At 36.8% G+C, this 23,133-nt stretch overlaps 1 protein-coding gene across 1 annotated transcript in view; it reads left to right on the top strand.

The window, feature by feature from the left end:
- LOC115413489 (nesprin-2-like) overlaps positions 1–17,423 on the top strand; it is a 108,983-nt gene extending 91,560 nt beyond the window's left edge. Inside the window, 15 exon segments of the mRNA XM_030126363.1 lie at positions 468–605; positions 699–740; positions 742–828; positions 830–895; positions 1,609–1,921; positions 3,033–3,101; positions 4,166–4,302; positions 6,069–6,198; positions 6,323–6,534; positions 11,340–11,540; positions 11,620–11,748; positions 12,558–12,749; positions 13,343–13,397; positions 15,503–15,552; positions 17,196–17,423. Coding sequence (XP_029982223.1) covers positions 468–605; positions 699–740; positions 742–828; positions 830–895; positions 1,609–1,921; positions 3,033–3,101; positions 4,166–4,302; positions 6,069–6,198; positions 6,323–6,534; positions 11,340–11,540; positions 11,620–11,748; positions 12,558–12,749; positions 13,343–13,397; positions 15,503–15,552; positions 17,196–17,207 — 1,833 coding nt within the window. The 3' untranslated portion in view covers positions 17,208–17,423.
- Positions 17,424–23,133: the final 5,710 nt, after the last annotated feature.

Raw genomic sequence — 23,133 nt, 5'->3', positions numbered from 1 at the left:
TTCTCCTTTTTCTTCTCCTTTTTTCTCTTCTCCTTTTTCTTCTCCTTTTTCTTTTCCTTCTCCTTTTTCTTCTCCTTCACCTCCTTTTTCTTCTTCTTCTCGTCCTTCTCCTCCTTCTTTTTCTCCTCCTATTCCTTCCTCTTCTTCTCCTCCTTCTTCTTTTTCTCCTCCTCCTTCTTTTTTCTTCCTCCTTCTTTTTCTCCTCCTATTCCTTCCTCTTCTTCTCCTCCTTCTCCTCTTCCTTCTTCTCCTCCTCCTTCTCCTCCTCCTCCTCCTCCTCCTTATTGATAGAACATGCAGGTGACCTTCAGACCCATTGGTCCTATATTTCATTTCATGGTGTCAGATCCACAAAGCTGCTTCTTCTTCTTCTTTGTTACAATAATTCAGTCCTATAGAAGAAGAACTTCATCCAGTCTGTTCATGAGATGTGTGACACTGATCCCAGGTCTGTTCTTCATCCACAGCATTTCACGTCTCAGAGGGAGGACTTCGAAGGAACCCGTGAGGGGATCCTAGTCTGGCTGACAGAGATGGACCTCCAACTCACCAACGTGGAACACTTCTCCGAGAGCGACATCGAGGACAAGATGAGGCAGCTCAATGTGAGTCCACCTGGTCCGGCCTGAAGATCTGAAGGTCTGGGTCGTCCATCAGAAGTCCAGCTGATATAAAGTCTGTTCTGTGTGACTCTGCAGGGCTTCCAGCAGGAGATCACCCTCAACACCAACAAGATCGACGCCCCTCATCGTGTTCGGGGAGAACCTGATCCAGAAAAGCGCTCCTCTGGACGCTGTCCTGATCGAGGACGAGCTGGAGGAGCTTCAACTCCTACTGTCAGGAGGTGTTTGGACGTGTCGCCCGCTTCCACCACCGGCTGGTCAACAGACGCCCGGTCAGTACAGGTTCTACCACACATACACCTCATGGACAAAAGTATGTGGACACATTGAATTCAGGGGTTTTTTTTTTCCTAACAAAACAATAATGACTAATGACTTCTTTTAAACCTTAAACTTTGAGGAAATATTGATGTTTTTATATATATGTTTGATGTTTATAATATAGTTTTATATTGGGATAAATATCATCGCATTAGTTAATTTGGTTTAAATTATCTTTGTTTCCAAAATGCCTCAGAGATGGTTTTGACTTAATTTCTCTCATTGTTTTTTTTTTTTTTTTACTTAATCAAACTTTAAAGAAATATTGATGTTTTTATCTCAAATCATCATGAGCAGGACATCTGACAGCTGTAGACATGATGTGTCCCAATATTTATGTCCATATAAGTTTATAAACATCAATATTTCCTTAAAGTTTAATTGTAGATTTTTCTTCCTCAGTGAGATGTGAGGATAGTAGATGGTTAGATGAGGAAGAAAATTATTATTTACAGTCAAAGAATGAAAAATATTTTATAAATTTAGAGGAAGAACATTTAAAATCATAGTCATGGATTAATAAAAAAGAAAAGAAACTTAGAAAAGAGACACCTGAATTCAACGCATCCACATACTTTTGTCCACATAGTGTTTGTTTAAAACCTTCAGATGTTTCTTAAAGAACATTTTCAGGACTGCTCTTCTTCTTCTGTGACTTCTTCAGGTTCTAGAGGAGGAACGTGACTTCTCCGACCGGGACACGGATCTGGACGACCCCCCCGATCTGACAAACGGGACGTCATGGAGGAACTCCACCAGAAAGGAGGAGGAAGAGGAGGAGGGTTCGGCAGTGGGAGGGGCCACAGCAGGACGGCAGGTCATGGTCCACCTGCTGGCTCCGCCCCTGGAGCGGTCGGGCAGAGAGACCCCGGTCAGCGTGGACTCCATCCCCCTGGAGTGGGACCACACCGTCGACGTGGGGGGGTCGTCATCGCACGAGGACGATGAGGATGCCACGTACTTCAGCGCTCTGTCAGGTACGACAACACTGGAATACTGAGTCTGAACGAAGTTAATACTTTTATATCGAATTAAGTCACATCCACTGTGTGTTTTTAAGGATTAGAATGTGAAAGGATTCAATATAAATGTAAATTTAAAAAAATAATATTCATAACATTCATAGAATAGAATAGAATAGAATTGAATAATATAGAATAGACTAGAGAAAAATAGAATAATATAGAATAGAATGATATAGAATAGTAAATAGTAAATACATTCATCTCTAAGAATAGAATAGAGTAGAATAGGACAGAATAGAATAAAACAGAATAGCATAGGATAGGATGAAGTAGAATAGAATGACTATCATATAAAACCTAAAAACATTATTTATAACACACTGGTGTTAGAACTGGTCTGAACCAGACTGTTAATAAACCAGTTCACACACACCAGCAGAATCCTCTGAATGTAAATCACTTTTTTTTAAATCTGTCTTTTTTATGTTGTAAATCAGATGAAGGTTTTTTGTAGAATAAAAACTGTCCAAATAAAAACACTGGGAAAAGGACGGTTTTAGTTCACATGAAAATAAAGAGATGCACATTTTCTTTCTACTGACAAAAAAACTCTTAGAGAATAAATGTTTTCACACCATCCACTGGTTTCAGATGTAAAAAAGTGTTGGGTTTGGACTTTACTTTTGTAAAGTTCTAATACTTTAGTGTCTGTTATAAATAGATTTTTGGGTTTGAAATCTCTTTTGCTGTAAATGGAACCAGAACCGATGGAAACCCGGGTCAGACTTTACCAGAACAAACCCGGTCACAGTGAAGAACAGACTCACATTCATATTTAGTTTAAGGGTTTTTCAGTCTAAACCAGGGGTGTCAAACATACGACCTACGGACCAAAACCGGCCACCAAAGGGTCTGATCCGACCCCTGGGATGAATTTATTAAATCTACCCTGAAGATTTTAACAATGAAAGAGGTTCAAATCCTTTTAGTTCAGGTTCCACGTACAGCGGATCAGAACGGTAAACACTTACAGGTGGTCCAGGTTCTAATGTGGTATGGGTTCTAACATGGTCTGGTCCTAACACGGTCCGGGTTTCATGTGTGCCTTGGCTCCTCCCCCCAGATGTGCAGGTGACTGACAGCTCAGAGTCGTTCGTTAAAGCCACTGTCAGGGCAGTGAAGGCATCATCTGGTAGGCATTCAGCCTGATGCATGCGCCTGCAGCACCCTGTGCTTCAACAGCCGGTCTCCTAGCAACCTACCCCCCCATCCCCTTTCCCATCCCCCTATCCTCCCATCCCCCCCCCCCCCCCCCCCCCCCCCAGTTCAGATCCATGTCCTTCAGAACCAGCTCCTGAACAAACAGAACAGGACTCATTAAAGTCATCCAACCTGCATGACTCCACCTGGTTCAGTTCAGTTCTGCTGCGTTTATGTGAACATCTGTTTTTTTTGCATGTTATTGGCATGTTTCAGACCTGATGAAGAACACCACACTGTTTGGATGAACCTCTGTAGTTCTGTATCAATGTTTACTCTGTGTTTCTAATGTGTTTTTATCTCACCGACCATGAGTTACTGTGAACGCATCGTCTTCATCAGCAACTTCTGCAAACTTTTTCTCCATCAAAACTAATTTCAAATGTGTCTTTCCTTTTAATGGTCCATATTTTAATGGTTTGTAACGTAAATGGTTCCAGATATCAATATAGTTCCTATTGATCACTGATAGAAGTCATATATGGACTTCGATTTGGGCCCATGACCTTTGACCTTTAGATTTCAACATTGTTCTTCACTGAAACTACAGCTCAGATTCATTTAAAAATTTTATATGTATCTTCCTCGGGACAATGTCTATAAAGATTGTTCACAGTTTTCAGAAATTTTGATTTTTGAATTTTTGATGAATCTTTGAAATATAAAAAATGTGCCTTTCCTTCTAGTGGTCCAAATTTTGATGGTTTATATCATGTAAATGGTTCCAGATATCAGTCTAGTTCCTATTGATCACTGATAGAAGTCATATATGGACTTTGATTGAATTAGTTGAGTTCTCCTCCAGTGAAAGTCCCGCCCACTTCTATAGTTACCTTGATCTGCATTCAGACCACAGAACTGGAACATAGAACAGAACCTGACAACCTCACACATTCAACTGGTATTGATTATTGGTTATTGATAGAAGCTGACGTACAGGGACACTGGTTCTGTTTTTCCTCTTGTTAAACTCCTGTCCTTCTTGTGTTTCCTCAGTGAAGTCAGTGACAGACCCCCCCAGCTGGCACCAGCCGGGCTCCCCCGAAAGGAAACGACTTCCCCGAGAAATCCTCCGAGGACTGAGTTCGTCTCCCACCCACCACGGCAACGCCCCCTTCCACCAGCAGGGATACGTAAGAAACACAAGGATTTATATGCTCACTATGTGGACAAAAGTATATGGACACATTGAATTCAGGTGTTTGAGGGGTCTGAGTTACAAAACAATAATGACTAATGTCAGAATATAGTTTTATATTATGGGATAAATATCATTGCATTGGTTAGTTTGTTTTAAATTATTATCTTTGTTTCCAAAATGCATCAGAGATGGTTTTGACTTAATTTCTCTTAACATTGATTTTGTTTTTTTATCCATGACAAGGATTTAAATATTGTTCCTCTAAATTTCTAAAATATTTTTCCTGCTCTGACTGTAAATAATAATTTTCTACCACATCTAACCATCTACTTTCTTCACTTCTCACTGAGGAAGAAAAATCTGCCATTAAACTTTAAGGAAATATTGATACTTATGTCTACAATAATCTTTTTTTATATATTGATTTAAATTTTTATCTTTGCTTTAGAGATTTTTTTTTCTTAACTACTTCTTTTTTTAATCCATGATGTTTATAAACTAAATGGACATAAATATTGGGACACATCAATATTTGCTGATTTACCATATCAACATCAATATTATGATATATCAGTTACAATAATAATATTTCCTTATAACTATATGACTGTAAATAATAATTTTCTTCCATAACTAACCATCTACTTTCTTCACATCTCACTGAGGAAGAAAAATCTAACATTAAACTCTAATAATTTAATTAATGTTTATAAACTATATGGACGTAAATATTGGGTCATATCATGTCTACAGCTGTAAGATGTCCTGTTCATGAGGATTTCAGATAAAAACATCAATATTTCCTTAAAGTTTAATGGTAGATTTTTCTTCCTCAGCGAGATGTGAAGAAAGTAGATCATAGTCATAAGGAAATATTGTTATTTTTATCATATTATCATTATTGATATATTATAATATTGATGTTTATTTGGCATATCAGCAAATATTGATGTGTCCCAATATTTATAAAATATTGATAAAAAAACATAATGTTAAGAGAAATTTAGTAAAAAAAAAAAAAAATCTCAAAGATAACAATTTTAATTAATGTATAAGAAAAAATATTTTGTAATTTTTTTGTATGAAAGGTATGGTGTGGTGGCAAAGATTTCAGGTTTTTTTTTTCTGACAAAATATTTTTATATTGGGTTAAATACCATTGCATTTTTTTTTTGTTTGGTTTAAATTGTTATCTTTGCTTCCAAAGTGCCTCAGAGGTGGTTTGGACTTCATTTCTCTCATTGATTTTGTTTTTTTTACTTAAATAAACCATATTGAAATATTGATGTTTTAATCTTAAATCCTCATGAAAAGGACATCTTACAGCTGTAGACATGATGTGTCCCAATATTTATGTCTATATAGTTATAAACATTAATATTTCCTTAAAGTTAATGGTAGATTTTTCTTCCTCAGTGAGAAGTGAAGAAAGTAGATGGTTAGATGTGGTAGAAAATTATTATTTACAGTCAGAGCAGGAAAAATATTTTATAAATTTAGAGGAAGAACATTTAAAATCTTTGTCATGGATAAAAAAACTAAATTATGTTGAGATAAGATAAGAATGTCACTCAAACAAACCAATGCACTCATATTTATCCCAATATAAAACTATATTCTGACAGTATTGTTTTGTATCCCAGACCCCTGTTAGAAAAGAAACACCTTAATTCAACGTGTCCACATACTTTTGTCCACGTCTTCAGTTCTGCTGTTGGAGTTCTGTGTCTGTTTGATGAAACGTTCATGTGTTTCCAGGTGAAGCTGATGTCTGAATGCAGCGGAAGCATCGACAGCGTCAAGAAAGTCAAACTGATCCTGAACGACGACGAGGAGCTGGACGACCCGGGTCTGAGCTGCAGCACGGCCGACAAACAGACCAGCACAGGTACCGGAAAAAACAGACCGGGATCTGAAGGACTGTCACCATGGTAACGGAGAGTACCCGATCAGAATGGCTCCGTGTGTGACTGTGGGTTTTTTTTTTGGTGTGTGTGTTTTTTTTTCTGTAGGTGTGATCCAGCGCTGGGAACTCATCCAAGCACAGAAACTGAGCAACGCCGCCGACATCCAACAGGACCTGGAGCAGTGGCAGAAGCTGAACTCTGACCTCTGTGATGTCACTTCCTGGTTGGGGCGGGTCCTGCCGGAGCTGGACCGGCTGCAGCGGATCGCACCGTCCACCAGCGTCCGGGACATCGAGGTCAACATCAGGAAACACAAGGTAAGAAAGACGACGACAAACAGCTGGTTTACATTTAGATTGAATTAAAAAAAAACAAATAAGAAAACAAAATAAACTGACCAAGAACGGAGTCGGTAATAAACAAACACAGGATGAATAAAGCATGAAAAAATACACATTAAACCCAAAAAACACTAGGACACTAACTTAGATTCATTCTTCTTCCTACTCCTTTTCGACCATGCAGAATTCAGACTTGCATGTACTTGAAGATAGATTCTTTTCATTTAAATGTTATTGTTTTTGTCTTAATCTGCTTTGTTTTGTTTTATTTTTGTTTCTTTGTATGTTCGAAATAAATAAATAAATAACTAGAAAAGCACTTGGAGAGCACAGATCTCCACCAAGGCATATCAGTCCCCACCCCACCCCCAATCACCACCAAAATTTAATCATTTGTTCCTTGTGCCAGTATCAACATTTCCTGAAAAATTTCCTGAAAATCCGTCCGTAACTTTTGGAGTTATCTTGCTAACAGACAGACAAACAAACAAAAAATCCAAACAAACAGACAAAACCCAGATGAAACATAACCTCCGCTGTTACACTTGGCGGAGGTAATAACTGAGTCAGAACCAGTGTGTAGATAAGTGATTGTCAACCTTGGGGTCAGGACCCCATGTGGGGTCGCCTGGAATTCAAATGGGGTCGCCTGAAATTTCTAGTAATTGATTAAAAAAAAAAAAAATTATTAATAAAAAATATTTTTAATGATTCAATTTATATTTCATTATAATTAAAACATTTTTCCTAATAAAAAATCAAGTTCAAATAAAATGCAGGATATAATATCTGAGAGGGCATATCTGGATTGACTTGATCATGTGACCACATGCGTTACCACGCTTCAACCTGCCCGGATACATTTGCAGTCAGAGAACCGAACTGAACAAGAATGGACAGATTTTTTCACCTGCCTGGCCCCACTAAGACATCTACAAGAGAAAAATGTCTCCGTTTTGAATGTCTGGGGTCACTAGAAATTTGTGATGTTAAAATGAGGTCAGGAGCCAAAAAAGGTTGGAAACACTGGAGCAGATCATAAAAAATGACCCTGTAAACTGTAACGTGTCATGTGAAAGTTCTTGCTGAGTCCTGTTTATACATGTATTAAACACACAGATCTGTGATGTAGTTTAAACAGTCTTTTGAACATGTGTCCCTGTGGCACCACTGGATCTGGACCAAAATATAAAATATCTCAACCCTCTGAAAACTCTGATAAAACCTCAAACTGACTGAAATCACAATAACAGAAGGTTCACATTTGGTTTATTTTGTAACTTTAACACCTTTAGTGAAGCATCAGCTCAACACTAGTCGCTTTTCCATTGGACATCTGCGCAAAACTTTACCGATATTTACTAAGTGTCGAAAAAACAGAAGTGTGTAATGTCAGTTTTTCCATTAAAACACAAATGTGATGATTTGTTTATTTATTATCGCAAGATGACACGAGAAGTCATTCCATAAACATGGCAACAAACGTAAATATGGTGTTGATTTACAGATATATTCATTATTATTGTTGTTGTCTTTATTTATTTTGAACATGCAAAAAAAAAAAAATAAAAAAATAAAAACAAAATAAAACATTCAAATGGACAGTCTATCTCCAAGCACGTAGAAGTCTGAATTTTGCATGGTCGAAAAGGAGTAGGAAGAAGTATAAACTTATTTAATCCTACCCCTCAGTGCTTTTACACCTTTATCACTAACTTGATACAAGAGTCAAACAATACTATTTTCCTAATTTTAACATCAAACCACAACAAATACGTAACTGATTTACACCCAACAGTATGTTCATGGCAGTACAGTCATACAAACACTCAACAATTCAACTATTTTCTTCAATAATTACAGCAGATTTATCAGTACAACATCCATAAACAAACAGCCCTCATTTTCATTCTTAAATACTGGACCTCTCAAGAATCATTTTTTTATATCTTTTTTTAAACTGAATTATGTTTGATATTTGTTCTCTGTCTCGTACTAAATTAAAAAATGATTGGGTTTCCTGGTGTGTCCGCACATACCGCAACATGTTTCTTCTTCTTTGTCGCTTGTTGTAACGTCCGTCAACATCCGTTTTTTTAATTCACATGACTCTAGTTGTGAAAACAGGTCTTTCCGTTGCAGTTTTGCGTGAAATAGCATTTGCGCTACGCCCAAAAAACCACCTCTTGCCAGCGCAAAAACTTTTAATGGAAAAATGAGACTTGTGGTGAAATTGTCGTTTTTCCATTAAGTAAATTTGTATGCGCAAGTTACATTTGTGCAATTTGAGGGTCAATGGAAAAGCGACTAGTGACATCATTAAATGCACAAAAACATCCTTTTTTTTCTCTTTATTCCATAAACGATGAGGCTGTTTATATGAAGCATCTGTGCATTTATCATGCTGAAATAATAAAAGTGGAACATTTTCAGTCTTTGAATCAAAACAGGATGTGAAATACTCCGTTTTATTGATGATTGAGTCACTTTATGAAGCATGTTATTAAATAAACGGATGTAATAACAGGGTGGTTTTTTTTTACTTTTAAAAGAAACAATGAGGAAACTTTGAGAAGTAATAAATGAAACTCCCCCAATCCTGGTGAATTCACATTTAAAAAGATAAACCAGGAAAACAGGAAACAGCGATTCTTGTTCTTTTTTTGTGTATTTTCAGGTTAAAATTAGTGTTATATTCCAGTTTAAATGACATGAAACGACTGTAAAAAGACATTTTAATGAAACGCTGCTGTAGCTGTTGGATGTAGACGTGTAATTCTGAGTTAAAATGAGCTGTAATGTCACTGCAATCTGGAACTGCGACAAGAAAAGACCAGAATCTGCCTCGATTCTGCAGCCGCTAAGTCACTGATGAACAAAAACTAAAGACCCGTTTGTCAGTTTAAACGTCTTCCTGTAAAGAAAAGTAGAAGAAAGTGTAGAAATAAAAGTAGAAATACAAGTTTAACCCATAAAAACCCAAAACCATCTACTGATCTAAACTGTTTAATACCTGTTTCCACTAATCATATCAATACATGTCAATAATTGGTGTGAAATACAGTTCTTCATCTTTTCATGGTCATCCAATATGACCCATTTGGACGTTCAGAGGCTCCATAGTTACCATGGAAACACCATCATCTTCTACAGCACTGATTCACCAGTAAAACCCATGGAGTTGGAGTTGTAAATGAATAAAAAAAAAAAAAACTAAAAAATAATGTGGAAAAAATAAGCAAAAAAATAAATAAAATAGCCAACAAAATGAACAAAAACTGCCAAAGTAATGAAGAAAATGAACAAAAAAACCTAAAAAATAATAATTAATGTGAAAAAATAAGCAAGAAATTTACTGAAATAAAGTAAAAAAAAAAAAAAAGAATAAAATAAGCAACGAAATGAACAAAAACTGCCAAAGTAATGAAGAAAATGAGCAAAAACTAAACAGAAATGACTAATAAATCAAACAAAAATAATTAGTAACAATAACAAAATAAACTACACACTGAACTAAACTGAAGAAAAAAAAAAAACCAAAATGAACAAAAGTGAATAAGAAATTTACATAATATAAATAACAAGGAGAAAATAAGCGACAAAATTAATAAAATGTAAACATTGATTCACCAGTAAAACCCATGGAGTTTAATAAATACCAGTGGATGGACACACTGGGTTTAAGTTCAGTTATTGATTTGACTGAAAAAAATCACTTTTCTTCAGTTTTTCTGTTCTCGCATAATAACCTTTAAATTTACTCTGGGCTTAATGAACATCTACAATACGTTCAGTAAATATTAGTAATAAATACAGGAAAATACATGATTTACACTGAAAATTGTAAAAAAAAACAGAGCATAATATTATAATAAACGGTGGTGAGTCACTGAGTTTATCTTTACTTAAAAACACAGTTTTTCTTCATTTTCCTCTGTTTTAATGTATTAACCTTTGAATTTACTCTGAGATTTTCATGAAGATTTAATATAGAAAAATACATGATTTGCAGTGAAAAATACAAATACAGAAGATAATATTATAATAAATGGTGATAAATTATTTAATAAAGGTTAAATAGAGAAAATTAATTGGGAACTGACACAAAACAGTATTTATGGGTTAAATGTGTGAATTTATTTATTTGAACCTACTGTTTATTTAGATGTTTTCCATTTTTATAACCCATACATCTTTATATTTACTTTACAGTTTCAAATACATTTTTAATCTACATGTCTCCAAACAGACAGATGTTTCTAACAATATGAAGCTGTCAGCAAACAAACAGTTTACATGTAAAACTGTCAGAAATAAAACCTTACATATATGAACATCATTGTTAAGCATTGCACATGACAGATGGCATTAGGGAGAAAAGAATGAATAAAAAAATATCGTCGCTGTCAAGCAGAAACCTCTTATGTCCAAAACGGTTTGTTTTTCAGGAAACTGGAAAAACAATGTATGTTCTACATAAATGAGTGGAGTTCAGACTCAGATGTCGGTACAAAGTGTTTTAAGACTTCACTGGTTAAATCGTCCTAAAACAGAAGACTGACCAATACAATCCTTTCATGACAAAAAAAAAGACCAAAAATGGACTTAGGAGGTTTCTGCCCGACAGCGATATGTAAAGGAAGTGTGTGTGTGTGTGTGTAAATATGTGACTGTCACTCATTTAAACGTCCTTTCCAGTCGTTAAATCGGTGTAAATTCGTTGTTTTTAAATCCTCTGTTTGTTTTGATATTTCTCTCCTCTGTCGTCCGTCTGTTTCCAGGAGATGCAGAAACTCTTCAACAGTTACAAGTGTCTGATGATCTCCGTTAACCTCAGCAGTCGTCAGTTCCTTTGCGGCGACAGCGTGGAGCTCCGTGAGCTGCGGGACGCCCTGAGCTCGGCCAATCACAGCTGGACGCAGGCCTGCGGCGCTCTGGAGCGCTGGGAGCGGCGGCTGCACTCGGCGCTCATGCAGTGTCAGGTGACGCCTCACGTTCCCCGCGGACGCGTTGAAACCCCGAAGCTCCGCCCCCTCTGACGGTGTGTTTGTGTTTGTTCAGGAGTTCCATGAGACCCTACACTCTCTACTGCTGTGGTTGGTTCAGGCTGAGAACAAACTGCACAACATCAACGCCGGCGCACGGGCGACACCACGGCCCACCCTCATGGAGCACCGCGACACGCTGACAGTACGAACACGAAACAAACACACAGAGTTTTTAAAAAAATTACCAACATGTTCATGAACGCTTTAACCCCTGACGTGTTCTGAATGTATGATTTATTTAAATATTCAGAAAAATTCAACCGTTTGTTCAAAATGAAAAATGTCAAATCCTGCTGATAGACCTGACCCTGTTCTGTCCAGACATCTGAGCATGCTCAGTTCACCCCCCCACCGCCTGTGGGATGGGGGGTAAAACACAGAGCGAGACCGACTCACTATAAAAAATAGATGGTTTCGTCTTTTTTCCCACCGGTTTCCTTGTGTTTTTACTAAGTTTTGACGTGTACAGTTTTATAGAATTAAACGTGTGTTAAAAAGCAGCTGAACTGATTTAGAAAAATACTGAGTCTATTAGCCCCCGCCCACCATCGCCGTAACTGTAAACTCTGTCATGAATCAGACTTAAGGCTTACAGTTTCTAAATTATGACTTTTTAATCGCACTATTGCGAATTCATTTTCAAAATATTCCAACTTTAATCTCATTAAAATACAACATTATTTTTTTGTAAATTATGAGGTTTTTTTTAAAACTACAACTTTATTCTCGTAGTGACAAGTGTTTTATTTTTCCAGTGGTCCTAATACGCCATCATACTTTTTAATATTTTGCATTGTATATTTTCTTTTTTTTGTTTTTACTCAAAAAGTACGGTCTCTATAAAGTACAGTTCAGTTTTGTTGCGTTTTCGACAGTAAAAGGACCCTCGAACCTCTTTAAACCTTCGTGTCCTCCTCATGTCCTGACCCTGCTCTCCGTCGCCCCCTACAGCTCCTACAGGAGGATCTTCGTTCTCGTCAGCGTCAGGTGTCATCGCTGCAGGACATTTCCTCCCAACTCCTGGTGGAGGCGACCGGAGACGACAGCGTGGAGGCCAAGGAGAAGGTCCACGTCATCGCAAACAAACTGCGTCTGCTGCTGCGACAGACGGCGTCCGATCTGCAGCTGCTGCACGCACGACTGGTACGAACGCAGCGGTTAAACTCCGCCCATTCGACCGGTTCACCTGCACTTACACTGAGTCTGTTTACACCCACACTAATACTCCGATCATTAACTGATCATATAAACAGTATAATCTGATCTGTTCTATCAACAGCAGCAGTAATCTGATGATGACAAATCAGATTGAATATTCAGTGTTTTCTCGTCACGTGTTCAGTTTAGAAACAGATTTCCCTGAACAGTGAACGTTCAACTTCCATGTACAAGTTTTTCATGTTTTCTGTTTTATTTCTAAGGACTAAAGTAGGATTATTTAGTTTGTTTTGTTGCATATTTGAAATAAACTGAACTGAATTAATTACTGGTGGAACAAATCTACCGGTTTAGTTCAAACAACAACTGATACAAAGTAAGAACTAAAAATCTAATAAAACTGCAGTATGAGAGACAGAGGAAAAGAAAAGTGAAAGAAAGAAGCAAATTGGATCCAGGAATTAGACCGATCCACATGTGTCTGTATGTCTTCATAGACGTCTGGTTGTATTACTCTTCACTGTAGTCGTTTCCTGTGTCTGATGAACCGCTCTGCTGTGTTTTATCGGCTGTTTCAGGAAACCAGCTCCTCCAGCTCTGACTGGACAGCATCGGCCTGGAACACTGCACAAGGTGGGGACTAACACCTGGAAACAAACATAAACAACAGACACAGTGTAATGGAACTGTACAGACACAACAGGGACACGAAGGGTTAAACATGAGGTCAGATAGAATGTGGGTGGAGTTCAGTTCAAGGTGAAACAGATCAACACTGACACAAAGCAGTATCTGAACATCTACTGTGTTTATTAGGCCTGTAACGGTACACGTACTGAACCGAACCGTTTCAGTACACACCTGTTCGGTTCGGTACACGTACCGAACCGAACCGGCACAGTATGATGAGAAAAAGAAAAAGGAACGGAAGATGTTGTTTGATGCAGAACTTTAAATCCGCGCAAGTTTCACACGGAGATGTGGAAGGACACACACATTGACCCAAAATATGAAATGGCACATGATATAAGATTTAAAAAAAAAACCCAACAAATATGATGTGAACCTGGAAGGAAGAGACTGCAGACCCTCCGCCATCAGTACAGTCCAGTTTGGATCAGTTCAGGTTCAGGTGAAAGACAACAACGAGGAAAGAGACGTTAATAAGACGGACGTTGTTTACCGCCTATGAACTACAGTAGTTCTAAAACACACTAGCTCTGTCTATCTCTCTCACACACTGTATAACAGAGGAATAGAACCCAGAGTTAGATGTTGAAAGTATATAAAGTTTCATTTTCGTTTCATGCCAGCGTTTGTTACATTAGTTATGCCCCCCCCCCGACAAAATCACACCCTGCATGCGCGCGAGCATGTACACAAAGTGCCCTATAGAGTTTATCTGTCCTAAAATAAATAATTTGGTTAATTTTTTGTTGTCAGTGTTGCTCTTCAGTTTGTTTAAAACAGAATACCAGTTTGTCCTCTTGTTAATGTTGCACTTCATGTGGAATTTTGTGGTATTTTTATGCAGAATGTGAATTGACAGAACTGGGATTAGATTTTTGTTGTTTGTTCAAAACTACCTGTCAGAGAAAAGTGCAATATTAATGTTTAAAACACGTAGTAATATTAATAATTTATTTTATGTTCTATTTGATTTGTAGCAGCAGAATTATATTATTCCTGTTTTTCTACAGGGTGTCCCATAAGTCTCCATACATACGAAAAATAAACGTTTCTTGACATAAACCATTTTTATTTACATAATATGCTCTATATGACTGCCATTTGTCGGGAACACATTTCAATGCATGTCCTCCACTGCTGAAGAACTATAAAGAAGAAATATAAAGAAATACATGTTAGAACCATATATGTATGGAATGTATTATGTCTCCTTTGTATGGAGACTTATGGGACACCCTGTATATTCTGTTGTATTCAAAATTGGGGGAAAATTTTTCAAAAATTCATAAATGTATTAAGACATTTGAGGGGTTTTCTTTCTTCCCGTACCGAACCGAAAAAAAACAACCGTGGCTTTCAAAACCAAAAACGTACTGGACTGAAAATTTTGTGTACCGTTCAGGCCTAGTGTTATATCAGAGGTTCAGACTCATTTTAGTTCAGGTTTTAGTTCAGTCCAATAAAATACTGTTTACTTTGTTTATTCCACTTTTCTTAAAGCTGGTAAATCCTTTAGAAAACAGTTTTATCGACAGTAGTGACCTCAGACAGGAGGGAGAGGATCAAATAGAACATAAAAATAACTAATAACATACAAGGTCACTTTTCAAGAACATTCAACAAACTTTTTCTGTGTTTGAAAATGCTTTTTTTATGGCCCCGCCCCCTGAAGGAGAGGCAGCAGGTGTTGTTTTAGGTTGAGTTTATTTGTTTACACTTTAGCAGCAAAAACTAATGGTTGAATTCAGAGCAGACTGGGTTCATAAATGACCAGTGACAGAATGCATGTGGTTACATTTTTGGAAAAGTTGGTCAAAGTTCAAATTTTCTAAGTCTTTTTTTTCCCCGTTTACTTACACATGTCTATGAAAACATCCATTTTGTTTCAATTTACTTCAAACTTGACACATATAGAAGCAATTGATATGACATCAGCTGGATCGATGCCAGAATAATCTGCAGTAGATGTGAGGGGCGGGGCTTGTGGTTTCCTCTGTAAATCGTGTAATAAAAGTAAATCCATCTGACTGGTGTTTGTTCTGGTTCAGGAGGAGTCCACTCCACCAGCAGCAACAGTCGCACAGAACACAAGCAGAAGGTAAACAAACACACACACAAACACACAACAGATTTACATGAACCATCCAAAGGTGAGAAAAACAGTGGAGTTATTTTATCGTTACCCTCAAATCATAAAAGTCATACACTACATGGACAAAAGTATGTGGACACGTTGAATTCAGGTGTTTCTTTTCTAACAAAATAAGGATGACTAATGTCAGAATATAGTTTTATATTATGGATAAATATCACTGCATTGGTTAGTTTGGTTTGAATTGTTTCTAAAATGCCTCAGAGGTGGTTTGGGCTGAATTTCTCTCAACATGGATTTTTTTTTTTCTAATCCATGACTGATTTTAAATGTTCTTCCTCTAAATTTATAAAATATTTGTCATGCTTTGACTGTAAATAATAATTTTCTTCCTCATCTAACCCATCGACTATCTTCACATCTCACTGAGGAAGAAAAATCTACAATTAAATGTTCTCCTCTACATTTCTAAACTATTTTTTGTGTTCTGATTAAATAAATTCCATCTGCTTCTTCACATCTCACTGAGGAAGAAAAGCTTACCATTAAACTTGAAGGAACTATTGATGTTTGTAAACTATATGGACATAATATTGGACACATCATGTCTACAGCTGGTAAGATGTCCTCTTCATGAGGATCTGAGATGCAAACATCAATATTAATAATCAATATGATATTTATCCCATAATATAAATCTATATTCTGACATAGTCCTTATTGTTTTGTATCCCAGAGCCCTGTTAGAAAAGAAACACCTGAATATATGTATGAATGATGTACTTATGTATGTATGAATTTATGTATGTTTTATGTATAAATGTGTGAGTGAATATGTATGTATGTATGAATGAATGAATGTATAGATGTTTGTATGAATGTATGGATGGATGAATGTAATTCTGTATGTACATATGAATGTATTTATGTTTTATGCAAGTATGAATGTATTAATGTACTGAATATATGTCTGTGTGAATAAGTGGATTGCATGATGTGTGAATGTAACTTATGCATGAATGCATGTACATGTGGTATGTTTATATGAATGTATGCCTGTATGACTGTATAATATGAATGTATAAATAAATGTATGAAAGTTGTATGTAGTGTATGTGTAGTATGTATGTATGCATATAGTATGGCTGATGTGTCTATGTACTCGTATGTATGAATATATGTAGGGATGAATTTTTGTATCCCAGACCCTGTTTAGAAAGAAAACACCTGATTCAACGTGTCCACATACATTTTGGTCCATTGGTGTCAGAATTAAGCGATTATGGAGACTAACGATCTGAGCTCATCATGTCAAACCAAACACTATTAAACGTGTCCAGCAATGCTGATATGTCACTGTCCTGATAATATCCAGTAAATCCACTGATTGCATTAGTTTTGTCAGACCTCTTTAAAGTCATGTATTTTAGCTGTAGTTTTGTCTCTTATTCCTGTTGTAATTTCCCTCTTCTTTTCTCTGTCCTGCCCCTCGTCTTGTTCACTGTTTGATTCTCTGTGGTTTGTAATGTCATTTAAGTCTTTGTAAAGCACTGTGAACTCCATTTGCCTTTAAAACGGTCGTATATAAACGTCAGAATAGGACCTGGGTAGAGTCTGAGTGGTCCTAAATACTGTTTGGTTTTGTTTAGTTCCAGGGCTGAGGTGCGGGAGCCGCCCCCCCACAGCAGGCCCCCCCTGCTCCTGCGGGCCCTGCGCCGCCTCCTTCCCCTCCACTGCTGCTGTTCTCGCTGCTGCTGCTGCTGCTCTGCCTGCTTCCTCTGAGCGAACACGACTACAGCTGCACTCTGTCCAATAACTTCGCCCGCTCCTTCTACCCCATGCTGCGCTACACCAACGGACCCCCGCCCACGTGAGGGCCCTGCCCCCCCCCCCCCCCCCCCCCCCCCCCCACCCGGTGTCCCTGCTGTATTTAAGACTGTTGTATTTATTATTGTCGATGAAGCCATATCAGCGGGTTTGTGGTGTTTATGTTCCACGCTAACGTCTCAGACTCTACGTTTATTTTCAATCTAGTTTGTACTGAAAACCACCACAGTTTGTTACCAAAGCGAGCAGCGAAGACCACCACAGTGACGACACTCGCATTTTCTACTGTTTTCATAGAACGTTTTTGTAACTCCACAGCGTTTCAGACTCGACCTGTGACGTACCAGGTTTTATCTGCCACACGAGCCTTTCACACATTAGAGTTCCTGTTGGGTTTTTCTACTGTAACAAACAAACGCCTGTACATTAATGTTGTATAAATGTATTTGACGTTGACAGAAACATGATGAATGTCCAATCCTGTCGGTTTATTTAAGACAAAAACTGTCCAATAAAGAACTCCAACTAAACCCTCGTCTGTCTCATCATTGGTTCTAATGTTACAAACGTACACACAATGTCTGTATGTATGTATGTACTTACACACATTCATACATACAATCATAGTATGACATCCAAAAATGGACATTTTGGACATGATTCCAAAATTGTCTAAAATGTGACTTCAGATGTTCTAAATGACATAATAAACACTCTGGTGTATTTCTGGTTGATTTAGAACATTTTAAGGTGTTTTTTGAACGTGCGCCAAAAATCCTTTTTTTCATACATACATTCATATGTACATAAACACATACATACATTCATTTATACATACATATATTCATTCATTCACACATTTATACATACATTAATACAAACATACATACATAAATTCATACATACATAAATTCACATATTCATACATACCTACTTAAATGCATACATACATTCATAATACATAAACACATACAGTAAGTTACATACATACATTCATACATAAAGATTTATACATATATTCATATTTAAATTCATACATACATACATAAATTCATACATATATTCATACATACATTCATTCACACATTTAAACATACATACATACATTAATACAAACATACATTAATTTATACGTACAAACATACATGCATTCATACATACATACATACATTAATTTATATATACATACAAAATACATACATACCGTAATACATACATAAATTCACACATATATTCATACATACCTACTTACATGCATACATACATTCATAATACATACATACAGTAAAACTTACATACGTACATACATACATTCATACATACAGATTTATACATACATTCATATATAAATTCATAGATGCATTCATACATTTATACATACATTCACACATAAATTCATACATATATTCATACATACATAAATGCATGCATATATACATACATTCATACAAACACAGATACATACATTCATTCACACATTTATATATACATGTACATGTACAGATGTACATACATACATTCATACATTAATATGAACATACATACATTAATTTATACATCCAAACATACATACATAAATTATACATATATTTATACATACAGTACATACATTAATTTATACATACATACATACATAAATTCACACATATATTCATACATACCTACATACATACATTAATTTATACATACAAACATACATAAATTCATACATCAATACAAACATACATACATTCATACATATATATGCATACATACATTCATAAATTAACACATACATTCATACATACAAACATTCATTCATACATACAGTCATAGATAGATAGATAGATAGATATTCACGAAATTGCTGTTTTTCCATTAGGTTAATTTTTATGCGCAAGTTCTATTCACACAATTTGAGGGTCTGTGGAAAAGCGACAATTGATCTCCAGTTACTGCACTAAGACTTTATACGAGCAGAGAAATAGAATATACGACACTTTTTAAAATAGTTTTCAAAAGCACTAAGACACTAATTAAACCTCTGAGGTGTTTTAAGTTGGTTCTAAACAGTTTTAGTCGTCACCTAATGAACTCAGATTATATTATTTACATCCAGTGACGCTGGTATCTGACATCAGGTGATCGATGCCAAAATAAACTACAATACGTGCAAGGGGCGGGGCTTGTTGTTAAACTTTGTGACCAGTGTTTAAGGTCAAACTGAAGCTGAATTAACTGATGTACCTGAAGAATCCAGACTTAAAGTAAACAGTACCTCCACTCCAGATGTGATCGTCTGCTTCGATCCGTTCACTTTCCTCCGACTCCTGGAAAAAAGACGCAGTTCAACTCATCGACTCATCATTTGAGTGAATTTACAACAAACACATTCAACTCACCTGAACACTGGCTCGTCAGCGATGAACGACGGCATCAAAACCAAACAACGGCAGCAGAAAACCTGGATGTAAGTCAGCGTTTAGACGATAAGAGCAGCTTTAAAGACCCCAAACCCAGTGAAAACAGGAGTCAAAAAGCAGCACCCACAGTGTTTGAAGCCGATTTATTGTGTGAACTGTTACTGATGGAACGTAGAAATTGACATTTTTCATTGACGATAAATGGTTTGACATGATTTTCTGACGTACGTTCATTGAATCTGACATAGAAAAGTGTGTGTTTGTGTGTTTCACAAACGGCAGGAGGAATATTTCCAGTGTGTTCATGCATCGGAAAAAACACAGAACGATGGTGGACGATCCGGAACCAAGACTGAAATCACAGCGACAGACGAGGCTTCATCTGGATTCATTCAAATACGGGTTCGTTTTAACCCTTAAAGACCCAAACATCCACTTTTAACCTAAACCACCTACTGATCTAAACTGTTGAATACCTGTTAATCCACTAATTCTATCAATACATGTAAATAATTGGTGTAAAATACAGTTCATCATCTTTTCGTGGTCATCAGATATGACCTATTTGGACGTTCAGGGGCTCTGTAGTTACTATGGAAACACCGTCATCTTCTACAACATTGATTCACCAGTAAAACCCACGGAGTTGGATCAATAACAGTGGATGGAAACACTGGGTTTATGTTCAGTTAATGAGAGACTGGACTGAAAAGACACTTTTTCCTCCATTTTCTCTGTTTTTAATAGAATAACCCTCAACTTTAATCTGAGCTTTTATGAACATCTACATAATCAGTGATTAAATGTAAGAAAATACCTGATTTTCAATAAAGAATGCAAAATATTGAACATAATATCAGAATAAATGGTGATAAATCATTTTTAAAAAGTTAAAAATACAGATAAACATTGTGAACTGACACAAAAGTAGCTCTGGGTCTTAATGGGATAAAAACTTCACATTCAATAGTTGAAGGATCTGGAGCCAAAGGTTCCTGACGTTGGAAATAAAGTAGAAACTAAAAAATTGAGGGAGATGGATTTAATTCCATTTCTTAGTTTTGGATCTTGTATGAATCTGTTTAAAAGGTTCTGGTTATGTTTCTCTTTTGAATCCCGTCCACAGACACAGCAGTTCAACAGTTCCAGGGGTCGGACAAACTCATCTGGAGGGTCATGTAACAGGGGCGGCGACCAAGAACCACAGACCAAAGCCTATAGTCAGAAAAAAATAAGGGGGGGGGGGCGGCAGCACTCCTGTGTTTGAAAGACTGTTATACTGATGCTCAGTTCAGACCATTAGTGTTTACGCAATTCAGAATCTAGGGTTCGACGGAGGGAGTTAGAACGGGTTAGAACAGCAACCAGACATCAGGACTTCACCTAAATACACTGGTCTGCAAGGAAAATCCTTCCAGAATAAAAGTAATGACATTTTACCACATGAGAGTCACTGATAAAGAAAAATCAAGTCAAAAATGCTGGTTGGCTGAACTTTCCAAGATACAGCCTTGGGTCAAAATGTGAAACTCAAGAATTAACGAGAGAATGAGTTTGACTCAAAAGGAATATTTGTCTCAGAGCTCCAAGATCTACTGCAAACACTGTCTGCACATTAGAATACATTCACTTTACAGGTTCTATTTAGTGGAAGATTTATAAAACTATTAAATAAATGTACATAAACCAATGTATATGTGTAATAACACTTTTTCATATACCTTGAAAACATCAGCAAACCGGCACTTTTGTCATTTATTTTCTAATTAATCTTATTAAAATACGTAACATTTAGCACATTTAATGTGCTGAAGCAAATCATTTCTAAAAAAATTGTAGACCAGTGATAAAGACTTTAAACTGGTTGTTATCGGTTTATAAGGTTTATAGTATGTTCACACCACATCAAATAATACGGTTAACGTTAGAGTTAGGGTTCACGCTAGGGTTAGGGGTTAGGGTTAGGGTTGATGTTTTCTTATTAATGAAGTGTTTTTCTTCCTCACTGACGCTAAAAAAAAACTTCATAAAAATCACTTTTCTGCAGGTTCACCAACTGGAACAAAACTATAAACATCAGCATCGATTATCTGGGATCAGTCAGCTGGTTTTACTTGAGTCTGGTTTAATCATCTGTAAGTCTGATTTATTTAACCTTTAAATACAGTCTACTCTCATTATACCGCCAACTTCTGTTCACGGCCAAATTGGCGGTATAGCGAAAATGGCGTTACAACGGTTGCGTCCATAATGTGCATGTCTTTACTATATGATGTCTATGCTGCCTCCGTTAACCCGTTCTAATTGCGTTTCTAAATAAATCTTGATTCTGTTATGTTGTAAGGGTCATTTAAAGGGGAAACATTTTAAGCATTATTATACCGTGTCGGGAAATGACACCCATCATCTTGAGGCTTTGGCTTAATCCCACGTCCTCTTCCCGACATCCTGACCTACTGAGTGTTCTGCGATAAATGAACGGTGGCCGTTCCGTAGACCTACTCGTAGCTTGTCGCGATCAGCGTCTGGCGCGTTTGTTTCGGTGCATTGTTAAAATTTATGTGTACTCGATGGCAATCACGCTGGCGGTATAACGGTCGGGAAATCAATGGTATAAGTGTTGTTTGTGCATGGAACTGGGGGCGGATGGCGATAGGCGGAAATGGCGGTAGCTAATGGAATAATGCATTGGGATTTTTGTGTAATGGTTTTGGTCGGGTGAGCGAAAATGGCGGTATATTGGCGGGCGGTTTAACGAGAGTAGACTGTAGTTTGGGTTTACAATCTTTTACAGTCACTTTACCAAATCTTAGTCTGTTTTAACATCTTTTAGGTTAGTTTTACCATTTTTATACTGGTTTTACTATCTCTTATACTGGTTTTATCAAGCATTTGTCTGTTAAAACCATCTCTTAGTTTGGCTTTACAGAACAGAAAACAGAGGGGATTAGTGGTTTTACTGTGGCTGTTTTCAGTTTAAAAACAGAGCTAAGCTAACAAAACTACCGTAAGCTAACAAAGCTAAGCTAACAGAGCAAAGCTAACAGAGCTAAGCACCAACTTCAAAAACGCCACCTGCTTAAACCTGCCTCAGCAGGTGTAGCTTATATACAGATACATCTACAGTCACGGAAAAAATCATTAGACCATCAAAAGTCATCAAAAACAGTGGTTCTGTGATCCAGTCCTAACTCCTGTGTGTGTCATGTGACTAAAACAGACAGAAAAGAAAACATGGAATGTCTAAAAGCACTGTTTTGTCAGTACAATGTCATAAATACTGATGGAAGAACTGAAGTGATTTTGGTTTTTATCAAGAAAACATGTTAAATGGATAGATATCAGCTCTGAAATTAAA

This window comes from Sphaeramia orbicularis, chromosome 22, assembly GCF_902148855.1.
Source record: "Sphaeramia orbicularis chromosome 22, fSphaOr1.1, whole genome shotgun sequence".
Taxonomy (NCBI): Eukaryota; Metazoa; Chordata; class Actinopteri; order Kurtiformes; family Apogonidae; genus Sphaeramia; species Sphaeramia orbicularis.
This window is presented reverse-complemented; position numbering and strand designations above follow the sequence as displayed.